Source organism: Lactuca virosa, chromosome 6, assembly GCF_052849685.1.
Source record: "Lactuca virosa cultivar CGN04683 chromosome 6, Lactuca_virosa_CGN04683_v6, whole genome shotgun sequence".
Taxonomy (NCBI): Eukaryota; Viridiplantae; Streptophyta; class Magnoliopsida; order Asterales; family Asteraceae; genus Lactuca; species Lactuca virosa.
Window position 1 is genome coordinate 54,402,035 of NC_136431.1, and position 13,910 is coordinate 54,415,944.

A 13,910-nucleotide genomic window follows, 5' to 3' on the forward strand; every position below is an offset into this window, starting at 1 on the left:
CTTTGTAGTTTCTTTAAGATCAAAGTATGCTATGGATCATCAACCTTTATGCTTTCAATAAGGTACTTATTTTTTAAATGGAGATGGATGCTTTTAACATAACTAAATGATGTGTGAGTTCTTGTTACTAAACATTATATAGTTCAGATAGGGGTTTATGGGTCACAATTTAGGAGGTGGAGGTTGCGACCCCGGATCGAATATTATTAGATTGGTAATCAGTTACTTGATACATGTTTTGATCTTGGTAGTTTCTGTAAGGGAAAAGGTGGGTATGGGAGAATCAACACGTTTTTGAGAATATGTTGGGTCGGGGACTCAATTTTAAAAGTTGTTTCCCTCAATTGTATATTGGAAACTAATAAAATGGTTTCAATTAAAGATCGTTGTAGTTTGGAGTGTGACCTCTTTATTTTCACATACATTGTGATAAACTCAAGGTCATTATTGATTCGATCGTCCTTTACGATAAAAAAAATATAGATGGAATTAGGAGTTGGAGTTGAGGGGAGATTACTCGGTTTCTTCCACGAGACAAATTATTAAGAGCAATTATGTGTAGGTTACTAATGTTGCCACCAAGAGAAATACCCTTCTTCTCATCAAAGTTAACATTTAAATTTGGGGAGTTCTCTTGAAATGATCGCCAACTAGAGCTACTTTACAAAGAATAGTTGCGTATGTTGATTTCACTCAAACGAGTGGCTTGGATGTTGAAAGCACAAAACATATATTTATATATTGTCACTTAGCAACCGAAATATGGAACCCGATTATGTTATGGTGAGACATAAATAATCTGAATTTCATTATTATGGAACCCGATTATGTTATGGTGGGACATAAATAATCTGAATTTCATTATTATGGAACCCGATTATGTTATTGTGGGTCATAAATAATCTGAATTTCATTATTATGTTTGATCTTTTGTCACGGTCTGAAAATTAACACATTCGTAATGATGCTACATAAGATTTGGAAGTGGCCATTCAAACGACTATTTGGTTTTTTTTTTTTGGAAATTTCGAAATGCTAACATTTTTTCAATCTTCTACATGAAAGAAGACGTTTTTATTGAAAAAATATACTATTACACAATTGTATTTTTGGCTTTTAGTTTAAAAGCAAAAAACTTAAACTTAATTAAGGTTGAGTGGCTTTAAAAGTCAATTTTAGTTGTTTTTCTTGTAATGTTTTTTTTCTAGTATCCTATTAGTTTTTAAATATAAATTATTCTGCCGTTTAAAACAAATTAATATATTATAACTATTTCCCCAAATTAATAAAAACAAGAGGCAAAAATAATAAGTTAATATATATGATTTACAACCACATACACCACACTTGAAAGTGGAAGTCTTTGATGAGAATATTAAATGCAAATAAAATTATAAAAAAAAAAACAGAATATTACAAATACAATTCAAACGGTTTCACACTCACTTTCCTAACATATTGGAAGAGGTTCCCCATTCCACCCTCCAACACACTCCAACAACGGATCAATAATTTGACCTTTGCACATCGCCGTGAACACCCTGTCGAACTCCTCTCCCGGCGACGTCACCTTCTCTCCGGTCAAAAACCCTCCGCCGAGCTCCTCCCTTACAAACCTATACAACGGGTACGATCTGCAAGCTTTAATCCTGTTTGGAATCGACAATGTATCATTCTCATAAGCGACTCTAACACCTTCAACTTCTTTCGGTAACAGGACTTTCAATTCTTCTTCGAAGGTGGCGATCTTTTGGAAGATGGAGGTGTTAGTGTTCTTCTCCGTTTCACCGTTGTTTAGAGCGTGGTCGACGAGGACCTGTCGGAGCTTCTGCATTAATGGGTAGGTGCCGCTGCAAACGTCGTCGATGTAGGCGAAGACGTATTCACGGTCAACAACACGGAGGAGATCTTTCTCGCAGAATCTCGACGGGTGGAGCTCGCCGTTGACGCCCATGGTGAGGACCTTTTTCGCGACTTGGCTAACGGTGTTCTTCACTGTCGATTTCATGTTCTCTTCCAAATGGCGTAAATCGATGGATTGGCATAGAGCGACTAAGTATGTCGACGACATGAGTTTTAAGATCTCGACTGCTTCTGCGGTTTTCCTCGCTGAAATTAATCCCAAAGAGTTAACGTCTTGATTGTGTTGTTCGGCGCTTTGAACGTGGTTGGTGACTGGATTTGCGAGAAACTGAAGCTCCGAACAGTAAGAAGCCATGGCGATTTCTCCACCTTTGAACCCGTAGTCCAAACTAGGGTTACGTCCACCGGAGAGATTCGATGGTAATCCATTGTTGTAGAAATCGTTAACCAGCTCAGAAAATTGAGCGAACATGAGTTTTCCGATTGCAGCAATGGCGAGACGGGTGTTGTCCATGGAAACTCCGATTGGGGTTCCTTGGAAGTTACCACCGTGTAAAGCTTTGTTTCTGGAAACGTCGATCAATGGGTTGTCGTTGACGGAGTTGATTTCTCTCTCGATCATTTTGGTTGATGATCGGATTACTTCGATTTGTGGTCCGAGCCATTGGGGAGATGTACGGAGAGCATAACGATCTTGTTTTGGTTTCTGTAACGGGTCCATTTCGTGGACCTTTTGCGCCGCCTTGACGTAATCGCTTCCGTCCAAAATATACTCCATGATCGCCGCCGCCTCGATTTGACCAGGGTGATGCTTCAATTTGTGTGTCAAGTGATCGGTAAACTCCGGCTTCCCTTGCATAACCTCAGCGAAGATCGCCGATAACACTTCCGACAACAACGCAAGTACATTAGCATCAAATAGAACCATGGAAGCCATCCCGGACCCCACGGCGGTGCCGTTAACAAGTGCTAGCCCTTCTTTCGGCTGTAACTCGAAGAACCCACCTTCAACTCCGGCTGCAGCGAAGGCCTTTTCGGCGTTGAGGACTTCTCCGGTGGGACCAACGGCTTTGGAGTTGGGGCGGCCGGTTAAGAGGCCGGCGATGTATGATAAGGGGACAAGGTCACCGGAGGCGGTGATGGTTCCACGGAGGGGTAAACAAGGGGTGATGTTGTTGTTGAGGAACTTGGTGATGGCTTCCAAGATCTCGAATCGGATGCCGGAGTAACCCTGGAGGAGGGTGTTGATTCTGACGATCATGGCGGCTCTGGTGGCGGAATGTGGAAGTGTGTGGCTTGTTTCCGTCCCATTGCCGAATATTCCGGCGTTCAAAAATCTGTAATACAAATAAAAGAGCTTAATTTGTTAGAACAAAATGTATTATGCTTTTTAGTGATAATCTGAAATAAAAAACATAAAAAAATACTTTAGGTCTTTACCTACCCCCAATAACTTTATATTTTTATGAATTATTTATTTCATCAGATTTATTTTAAAAAATGAATCGATGTCCTATTTCCCGATTATGCATACCTAACCTGTTACCCTTATTCGTACTTACATTAATTTTGCAACATGGGGTTAACTAATGGAACTATTTTTTTAACATTATACTTATTGGATCTGATGAATAATATAATATATATCTTCAACCTATGACGATATATGATAGATTATACATGTAGTGAGAATAGTTTACTAGATTGCAAACAATTTGATTCATATTTCATAATTTTTTAATAAATAAAAAAACTTTAAAACAATTTATTATGACAAAATATTGCATTTCTAAAAACAACTGAGACTAAAAGCCTATATTATATGTAACAAAAGAGTGATTTGACCTTTTTTTCTGTCAAATTATGAAAATATTATAATTAAAAAAAACAAGTGTTTTTAAATAAAGTATAAGAATACAAATACAAATGAAACATATATTTTATTCAAGTTCTTCATGCTTGCCAATTTTTCACTTTTTTGAGTACATTCTTTTTGTAGCATACCAATTATCATTAAAAAGTGATTTTATCTGTTACTTTAAATAAAACATTAAAATAATGAGATCTAAATAAGATCTTATTGAATTATGACTTATCAAACCTAATATTTATAGATCCATTTCTTGTTTTAACAAAATATATATGAATTTTCTTTGTTTATTTTTATATATTAAATTTTTTTAACTCAGATCTCCATTAACGGGTGTGCCGCCAATATTTATTATTGTTCCATGTGAGACTCGTGGATCCAAATTTTGGTATTTTATTCCAAAAAAAAAATTAACTATATTTTCAGAAGTCAATTCTAACTAACATGTAATTTAGTTAATTACTTACAACTATATTGAAATAATAATGAAAAAAAAACATAGATCTTCTATCTTTTTTCTGATCAAAGATTAATTCAAATAATATTATAAACCATAGATCTCATAAAAATATATATATAATCTGTATGTTTCATGACTTAGAATTTTAATATATTATAATGTCATTAGTACTATTAGTATTAAATTACCTAATGAGCTCCTTCTGTAAAGCACCGCCTTGCTTAGTTCTCCGGTGAGAGGTGGCGCCGAAGCCGGTGGTGACACCATAACTATCAGTTCCTTTATTCATGCTCTCCATAACCCAATCACTACTCGCCTTAACACCAGCCCTTGCAGCTTCCGACAGCTCCACCTTCACGGTGTTGCTGTCATTAGCAGCTGCGATCCCCGCCACCTGAGACACTGTAAGCGTCTCTCCTCCGAGCTTCACCACCGGCTTTCTGAACTCCGCAACCATCTTCTTGACCTCATCAAGGTGACTTCCGGTCAACGCCTCCGCTGCAACTCCCCAGTTCAATGGATCCTTGATGCAAAACTCATTAACAACTCCATTAACGTGATTACCGTTCTCCATTATTGTTTATACAGATTGTAGACTATAGATCAAGAAACAAGAACAATCTAATTGTGTACTTCTTCACACACTAGACTCACACTCTTTGTGCGTGAATGGGTATTGATCAGATTGCTGAGTTATTGGGTGGCGGGGGTTGGAGGTTATATAGAGGAGGAGGTGGGTGTGTGAATAACGGGGGATTGGTAGGTAGGTGGAAACGAAAGGGAAGAAGAGATGGAAGGTGGTAGGTTGGTTAGAGCGTTAAATGTCAGCCGTCCGATTTTGTGAGATTTGATCAATGGTGTAGATGGTGCTGACGTGGGCATGCTGGACCGGACTAACTAGTGGGTGTTTCTCATTCAATGCACTAAACGAGTAAACGTAGCATGCTAGTGGTAGTAGGTGAGTTTATACATATACATATACATTATTATGGGCTGAATTATGTTAAATAGTAATGTACTTTTTAAAGTGGGCTCCAAAAATGGTTTCGACAATATGAGTTGAGAGTTTCGACACCTTATAACAAACCAAATGAAATTCAAGTTAGCGTTGTGTTGGGGGTATTAGTATTAGGGTAATGGTGGATAATTGGATTCTTTATGGATCGTGTAAGTTCATTTTTTGAATTGATGTTTTCACCTTATGCATGGGTCACAAGAAATCCAATATAAGATAATCCAAAAGGACATTTGTGTACCTAGGCATAGAAACACAAGTCAAATCTCAAGAGAGTTCTGAGTATTCGTTTTAGAAGAAGAAGAGCTGAGAATGGTTCTATACGGCTCAAAAGAGGAGCCTTATACATACATGACAGATTAGAGTTTTTATCTTCTAAATTAGTTAGGAGAATGTCGAATTTAATGGGTTAATCAATGGTTTCCAAAACTGACAAGATTTAGCGGGACCACACCAGGGGCTCTGCCCTGTGGACCTTGTTAGGGGTGTTGCCGCTTGGACCCTGGGCGCTACCCCTTGACACTCATCATTCTGTCGTACCGACTTATAATTCGATATTATACATAAATGCATTCCGCATTAACTGAATATATAATATATAGTACAAATAATAAGCTCATTAACTGGCATGTTAGTTCCAATTACCCAAAATGTCTGGCGACACTAAAATCACCAACACGTTGTTGGACACACTGTCCTTTCACGTTGGTCTGGACTATAATTTTAATTAACTAATATTCAACAACGAAGCTCCCCATAGAGAGAGGTGTTAGGCAGGAGAGGGGATATCGAAGCATTGCATGTAGTAATGGAGGAGCAAAAAGATAAAAACGTTACCAGAGATATCCAATTACTCAATAACAAGCCTGAGATCTCCTACCTGTAGTATGCTGACGATGTAATCTTTTTGGGTTCTTAGTCTCCGAACTATACGAGGAATCTAATCGAAATCTTGTGATGTTTCGAACTATCATATAACCTTAAGGCTAATTTGAGTAAAAGTAAAATAACAGGTTTTGGTGACTTAAACCTGAAATTTGATTTATTGGCTAGCCATATTGATTATGCATCAGTTCCTTTCCATTCACCTATTAGGTCTTCTGGTGGGTGCGCTAATGGATAAAACACTTCAATAGGCTCCTTTGATTGATAAATTGTAACATCCTGACTCCCAGGTATGAATTCCAAGAATTTTTATTCATCATTTAAGACCTACCCGATGAGTTGGAGGCCCCAACTCGTCGTGTAGAAACCGATCAGGTCGCGTGGTTTATGGGACCTACTTGACGAGTTGGAGGACCCCAACTCGACGAGTAGGAGTTGAATGGGAAAACCCTAATTTTAGGGTTTGCACCCTATTTAAAGGACTTAACCCGCATCCTTTGGCCTCCCTTATCACCTCACTACCCAGAGAAGGAAACCCTACCCGTTCTTTACTACTTCCTTGTGTGTATGAGCTTAGAAGGTCATTTTTGTGCTCTTTTGGAAAGGTTTTGAAGCTTGAAGAGGTTGGAGCAAAGGGAGGAGCAATAGATCCAACATCTACCCTGTGTTAGAAACCATTTGGAGGTAAAAATTCTTCACATTGGCTTTCCATTTCTTAGATCTTCTCTTATGAAAGTATATGACCATTTTTGGTGCAAAATGGGGTCATTCTTGGATTTGAGCTTGTCCAAAGGAGGTGGTTTCAGATCTGAACACCTCTAGGCCCCCACGAACATAAAGTTATAGTATGTATGTTCCTTCCTGTTCTAGTTATAGTATGTATGAACTGATGTTAAGATTTATGGAGTCTTGAACAAATTGACAAGTTCCTAAGAGTTCAAGGGCCATAAATGTAACTTGACAAATTAAACAATTGAATTGTTTAATATTTGTTTATTGGATGGTGAGTGGACGGCAAAAGTATTAATTGTTTAATGGAATCCATGTGCAATTTTGTTTCGGCCGTAACATGTGAATGGAAGAAAATTCAAATGGTGGCTGGTCAAACAAAACGGCTCCTCTCTCAGTATATATATGTGCGATGTAACTCTTTGTATTTGTGCCGAGTGATATTACCATTTGTAATCTTATAGTGAGTTAATATAAAATCTAGTTGCGCCCGTGGACGTAGGATTTACACCGAATCCGAACCACGTAAAATCCTTGTGTTCTTTATTGCTTTATTTCCTTCGTGTGTTTGTGTGTGTGATAGTGTTTCCGCTGCATGTACCCGGTCCGATTCCTAACAACTGGTATCAGAGCCTGGTTAGCAAGGTTTGGAGGGTACGATCGTTTTTTTTATCACGCACAAGTGTACCTGATTTGTATCTTGTTTGTCATAATGGCTGAAGACAAGGTGGTAATCGAAAAGTTCAACGGTTCTGATTTTAGCTGGTGGAAAATGCAATTAGAAGCATTACTATGTCAAAAAGACTTGGACGTGGTACTCGGAGACAAACCGGAGAAAATGGAAAAAGCTGCTGAAGATGCGTGAAACTCAAAGGACAAGAAAGCCAAGGCGGTTATTACATTGTCGTTGACGAAGAGCGTTGCTTTCAACATCATGAATGAAACCACGGCGCGTGGTATGATGGAGGCTCTGTCAAATATGTATGAGAAACCATCGGCGGCTAACAAGGTGTTCTTGATGAAGGAGTTGTTCACTACAAGGATGAATGAGGAAGGCTCAGTTACGGTTCACATTAACAATCTAAATTCAATTCTGTCCAGATTATCATCTGTGGGAATTAAATTTGATAATGAGACTCAAGCTTCGCTGCTACTAGCTTCTCTACCTGATAGCTGGTCCGGAACAGTTACTGTTGTTACAAGTTCCGTGGGGACCAGTGGTATGACTTTTGAAGGGGTTAGAGATTTGGTTCTAGGCGAGGATATTAGACGCAAGAATCAAGGTGGATCTTCCTCTTCTGATTTATTAAATGTCGGAAGAGGTAGAGGGAATAGTGGGAATAGTGGGAGCAGTGGGAGTCGGGGAAAAAGTTCTTCTAGAACTTTGAAGAATGTGAAATGTTGGAACTGTCAAGAAGTGGGACATGTTAAGAGTCAATGTCCAAAGAAAGAATTGAACATTGCTGATGCTGAGAATTTTTCTGGGGATGATGCATTGTTACTCAGTATGGAAAGTTCTGTGGACTCTTGGGTCATGGATTCAGGGGCTTCGTTTCACGCCATGGACAACGGGGAAACGATGGTGAATCTAAAAGAAGGAGATTTTAGGAAGGTACGATTGGCAAATGACGAGATGCTTCAAGTAACGGGCATGAGAGATATTGATCTAGTTACTTCATTAGGAACTACATGGAGCCTGAAGAATGTCAGGGTTATTCCGGAGCTGAAGAAAAAATTGATTTCTGTTGGTCAGCTGGATAAACAAGGACTGGAAGTAAGGTTTGGTGGTGGTAAATGGATGGTGGTCAATGGTAATTCGGTGATTGCTCAAGGTTTGAAGCGTGGGTCATTGTATATGGTTGAGGTACCTGCTGAGGGAAGTATGACCATCCCGATTAAGCAAAACAAAATCTGGTTCGCTAAATCTACTGCTAAGAGAGTTCATTTTGCAAACATGAATTCTGGAGCCAAGGGGATGTTAGCTGAACGAGTCGGAAATTCTAAACCATTCAGGGGATTCTGTGACAGTGGGAGCACGGGGTGTGTCCCGGGTACAGTTACAAAGAGCCGTTGGGTTTTGAAGACTAAGACTGGAAAATTCTCTCTTGTTGGAAGTTTGCAAAGTTTGGAGAGTGTTAGTGGTCCTCGGTGTATCTCTGGATCTGGTGGAGTGTCTAAACCGGTTGAGACAGAGGATGAGTCGGTGGTGGGATTAGCCACGACTGAGTTGGAGCTAGTGGGAGATTCAACTGGCCCTTCTAGTACTTGAAGATGAGGGGCGGCTGCTGAAGGGTTTTAGGTAAAACAAATAAACTAGAAAAACAATTCCTAAGTTCACATGCAACCTACTTTGGATCTATGTTTTAACTATTGAACATACAACTTTGAATTGCAATACAAGAACCCTAGAGGAGAGAGGCTATTATCAAAAATAGTAAACTAGGGTTTAGGGTTTACATACCTTTCAATTGTTATAGCAAACAATTGATATTCCCTTGATCTTGATCTTGATCTTCTTGGAAGCTTTAGCACCACAAGTGTAATGCCTCTAATGGAGTCACACCCAAACTAGCAAGAAGGAAAGTAGAAGAGAGAGAGAGGAGAGGGAGTATGCAAAATCTCGGCCTTAGGGTTTCTTCAAAAGAAAGAGTGACCAAAAACATGAACCAGGAGGCTCCTTATATAGCTGAGGGATCTAGGGTTTAAGGGAAACCCTAGTTATCCTTTGCTTAGGGCCTAAGCAAACCCAAGGGCCTTATCCAAGCCCCTATGGACGAAATTATTAGGGTTTCCCCTAAAGATTTCGTCCACCCTCTTCCAAGGGGGTTCTAGAGCCTTCCACTCAACTATTAGATAATTGCAAACTAGTCCCTGCACCTTATAATTAATTCTTTTAACCCCAAAATCAATTCTGATTAATTTCTGCCTAACAATTAATTAAACATAATGATTTCTAATTAATATATTAATCCATTAACATATTAATAAATCATTTATATATATATATATATATATATTAATTTATTAATCTTATAAATTAATATCTCTCCTTTCATAATTTCCTTGTCCAGTTGCTAGGTTGAGGGCAACCCAAAAGGACTGTGCTGCTGTCAATTCAAGTACATACCAATTATAGTTATGGGCTTAGACACCTAATCCAACAGTCTCCCACTTGGATAAGTCTGTAACTATAATTGCTAGTATGCCTTCTAAATTTGACCAGCAAATTGTAGCTTCCAAAAGCTGCTGCCGAACTCTGACCCAGTCAGTTACGTGTCCTAAGATAAGTGATCATATAATCCTTCGTTCTGCTGGATATCCCTAGACATAAGACATGGAATGTAATCAATCTCTTTGTCCAGAATCTATGTTTCCCGATTCCTGATTTGTGATGATGTAGGACTTCTAATTGAACACATCAATTTAGTCCTGGCTGGGCCCAGCACATAAGTCAACACCAAATCATCGAGGGGCCCACAGATATCGCTTTTCCTGTTAGGGCAAAAGGAACGAATAAACGTTGACTCATATGCTTGTATCTTTTACTCATCAAATTATGCATGACAATACGTTTTATAACACCAAGTTACTGATGCGTTTTCGTATCACCAATGCACAACCGACTTGTAAATTACAACTCATATATCTTCGTTTCAAGATTATAAGATATTATCGTCTCAGTATTACTCGTGATGAATTCCATGAAGTAATACTCTGAGCGTGGGTTTATCCAATACTCAAATCTCAATTTCTGAGTACTCATGAACATTGCAGCAATTCTATTGCCATGTCTATCCTTAGACAATCTGCAATCCAATTCATGACAGTCTTAATTCACTACTTACTTCCAAGAGTACGAGCGACTGTGGAGTTTGAATAATCTCATTATTCAGGAAGTAAAACATGCAAAAATGAAACACAATAATAAACAATCAACAAAAGGTAGTAGCCAAACTTATAAATAATACTTTATTATTTAATCACCAAAAGTCAATTACATTTACTTTGTTACAAGTTTCAAAAAACTAATCTAACTACTAAAACTAATATCATCTTTCAGTCCTATGCTCCGAGCATGCTGAATATGCTTAGCCCTACTCAGACCCTTTGTGAGGGGATCTGCTGGGTTATCTTCAGATGACACCCTCTTTACTATAAGATGGCCTTCTTCAACTCTATGTCTAATGAAATGGTACTTTCTGTCGATATATCTGGTCTTACCATGATCTCTCGGTTCCTTTGTCAAGGCAACCGCTCCTTCATTATCGCAGAAGAGTTCCATAGGCTCCTGGATGGTTGGAACAACTCCGAGATCCCCGATGAAGTTCCTCAACCAAGCTGCTTCTTTCGACGCTTCACTTGCTGCTATGTACTCTGATTCACAAGTAGAATCAGCCACCGTATTTTGCTTGGAACTCTTCCAAGTAACTGCTCCTCCATTCAGTAAAAACACCCAGCCCGACTGAGAACGGAAGTTATCTCTATCCGTCTGAAAGCTGGCATCACTGTAACCATCTACTCTCAAAGTATCACTGCCACCAAGCACAAGGACCCAGTCCTTTGTCCTTCGCAAATACTTGAGTATATTCTTAACTGCTATCCAATGAGCTCTACCTGGGTTTCCCTGATAGCGACTGACCATGCTCAAAGCAAATGCCACATCAGGGCGAGTACATGTCATAGCGTACATGATCGATCCGACAGCGGAAGCATAAGGTACACGACTCATGTCATCTATTTCAACATCTGTACTCGGGCATTGAGTCTTACTCAATTTGGTATTGCTCTGGATAGGTAGCTCTCCCTTCTTGGAATTTTCCATACTAAACCTCTTTAGTACCTTATCCAAGTATGTGCTCTGACTAAGTCCAATTAGTCTCTTCTTTCTATCTCTCAATATTCTAATCCCAAGAATATAGGCAGCTTCTCCAAGGTCTTTCATGGCAAAACACTTTCCAAGCCAAGACTTAACTTCTTTCAAGGTTGGAACGTCGTTACCAATGAGTAATATGTCATCGACATACAACACCAGAAAAGTTACTATACTCCCACTAGCCTTGATATACACACAGAACTCATCTTCACTTCTAGAGAAACCAAACTCTTTGACTTTCTCATGGAAGCAAAGATTCCAACTGCGAGATGCTTGTTTCAATCCATAAATGGATTTCTCAAGCTTGCACACTCTATTGGGAAACTTTGCATCAACAAAACCCTCTGGCTGACTCATGTAAACATCTTCAGCCAACTTCCCATTAAGGAAAGCAGTTTTGACATCCATCTGCCAGATTTCATAATCATGAAAGGCAGCTATGGCGAGCAATATCCTAATAGATTTAATCTTAGCCACTGGCGAAAAAGTCTCATCATAGTCAACCCCTGGGGTTTGAGTAAAACCTTTTGCAACCAGTCGAGCCTTGAATGTATGCACATTCCCATCCATGTCTGTCTTCTTCTTGAAGATCCATTTGCACCCAACTGTCTTGCGACCTGGTGCACTATCAACCAAATTCCAAACTTGGTTGTCATACATGGACTTAATCTCGCTGTCCATTGCCTCTTTCCACTTGGAAGCCTCTGGGCCTGCCATTGCTTCCTTATAAGTGACTGGTTCATCTAAGTTTACCAGTGTTCTGTCACTTATGAATGTGTCACCATCTGAAGTAATATGAAAACCATACAACTCAGGTGGCACACTCACCCTAGTGGATCTTCTAAGAGGTAATGAGTTATCAATTGGTTCAACAGGAACTGTTTCCTCTGGTTGAGTGCTAGTGTCATCTAAGGTTCCTTCATTGGCTGACTCTTGAATTTCTTCAAGATCAATAGTGCTCCCACTGTCCTCTTTGAATATGAGCTCTCTTTCAAGAAAGACTCCTCTTCGTGCTACAAAGACCACGTTCTCACTAGGCCTGTAGAACAAATAACCAAAAGACTGCTTTGGGTAACCAATGAAAACACATTTCTCACTTCTAGCTGCTAGCTTGTCGTGAGTCTCTCGTCTTACAAAAGCTTCACAACCCCAGACTTTAATATGTGCTAACGAGGGAACTTTCCCTGTCCACATTTCGTGAGGTGTTTTGGCAACCTTCTTTGTAGGGACAAGATTGAGGATGCGGGCGGCTGTCTCTAAGGCATACCCCCAGAAGTGAATAGGAAGCGAAGCCCGACTCATCATAGAACGAACCATGTCTAACAAGGCTCGATTGCGCCTCTCAGCTACACCATTTAACTGTGGTGTCCTAGGAGGAGTCAATTGTGAGACTATCCCACATTCTTTCAGATAGTCGTTAAACTCGATACTAAGATACTCCCCGCCTCTATCGGATCTAAGTATCTTTATCTTTCTGCCCAATTGATTTTCGACTTCATGTTTAAACTCTTTGAACTTTTCAAAAGTTTCTGACTTATGCTTGATCAAGTAGATATATCCATATCTGCTATAATCGTCAGTGAAAGTCACATAGAATCGATTAGCATCTCTTGTAGTTGATCTGAAGGGCCCACACACATCTGTGTGTATGAGATCCAACAGACCTTCACCTCTTTCACAAGACCCTGTGAATGGTGATTTTGTCATCTTTCCCAAAAGACAAGATTCACACATATCATCTGACTTTAGGTCAAATGATTCCAACACTCCATCCTTTTGGAGTTGGGCTATGCGTTTCTTGTTAATGTGTCCAAGACGACAATGCCACAAGCATGCCGTGTCTACACTATTAGACAAGTCAATATTAAGTACACTATTTCCTAAGCTATCAACACAAGTCACTGTTTCATACACACCATTACAAGGCAAAGCTTCAAACATAAAAACACCATTCTTATAAACAGAAATTGAACCATTCAAATCATTAAAAGAATATGTAAAACCTTGTCTGAACAATGCATGAAATGAAATAATGTTTCTCGTCATCTCAGACGAATAGCAACAATTTATTAAATCTAATCTAACATCATTACTAAGCAGAAGCTGATAAACTCCGATCTTGGTTACTGGTGAAGACTTTCTGTTTCCCATGATCAGGTTTATCCTTCCTCGCTCTATCTTCTCACTTTCCTTTAGACCCTGCAAATCAGAACAG

The 13,910-nt window shown here is 39.2% G+C and overlaps 1 protein-coding gene across 1 annotated transcript; it reads right to left on the bottom strand.

The window, feature by feature from the left end:
• Positions 1 to 1,297: 1,297 nt before the first annotated feature.
• Positions 1,298 to 4,902, bottom strand: LOC145119590 (phenylalanine ammonia-lyase). The gene is made up of 2 exons (XM_079055267.1): positions 4,382 to 4,902; positions 1,298 to 3,200 (listed from the first exon to the last, which is right to left on the bottom strand). The coding sequence occupies exons 1-2, from the start codon at positions 4,765 to 4,767 to the stop codon at positions 1,451 to 1,453; spliced, it is 2,136 nt and encodes a 711-aa protein (XP_078911393.1). The 5' UTR covers positions 4,768 to 4,902; the 3' UTR covers positions 1,298 to 1,450.
• Between the last annotated feature and the right edge of the window lie 9,008 nt (positions 4,903 to 13,910).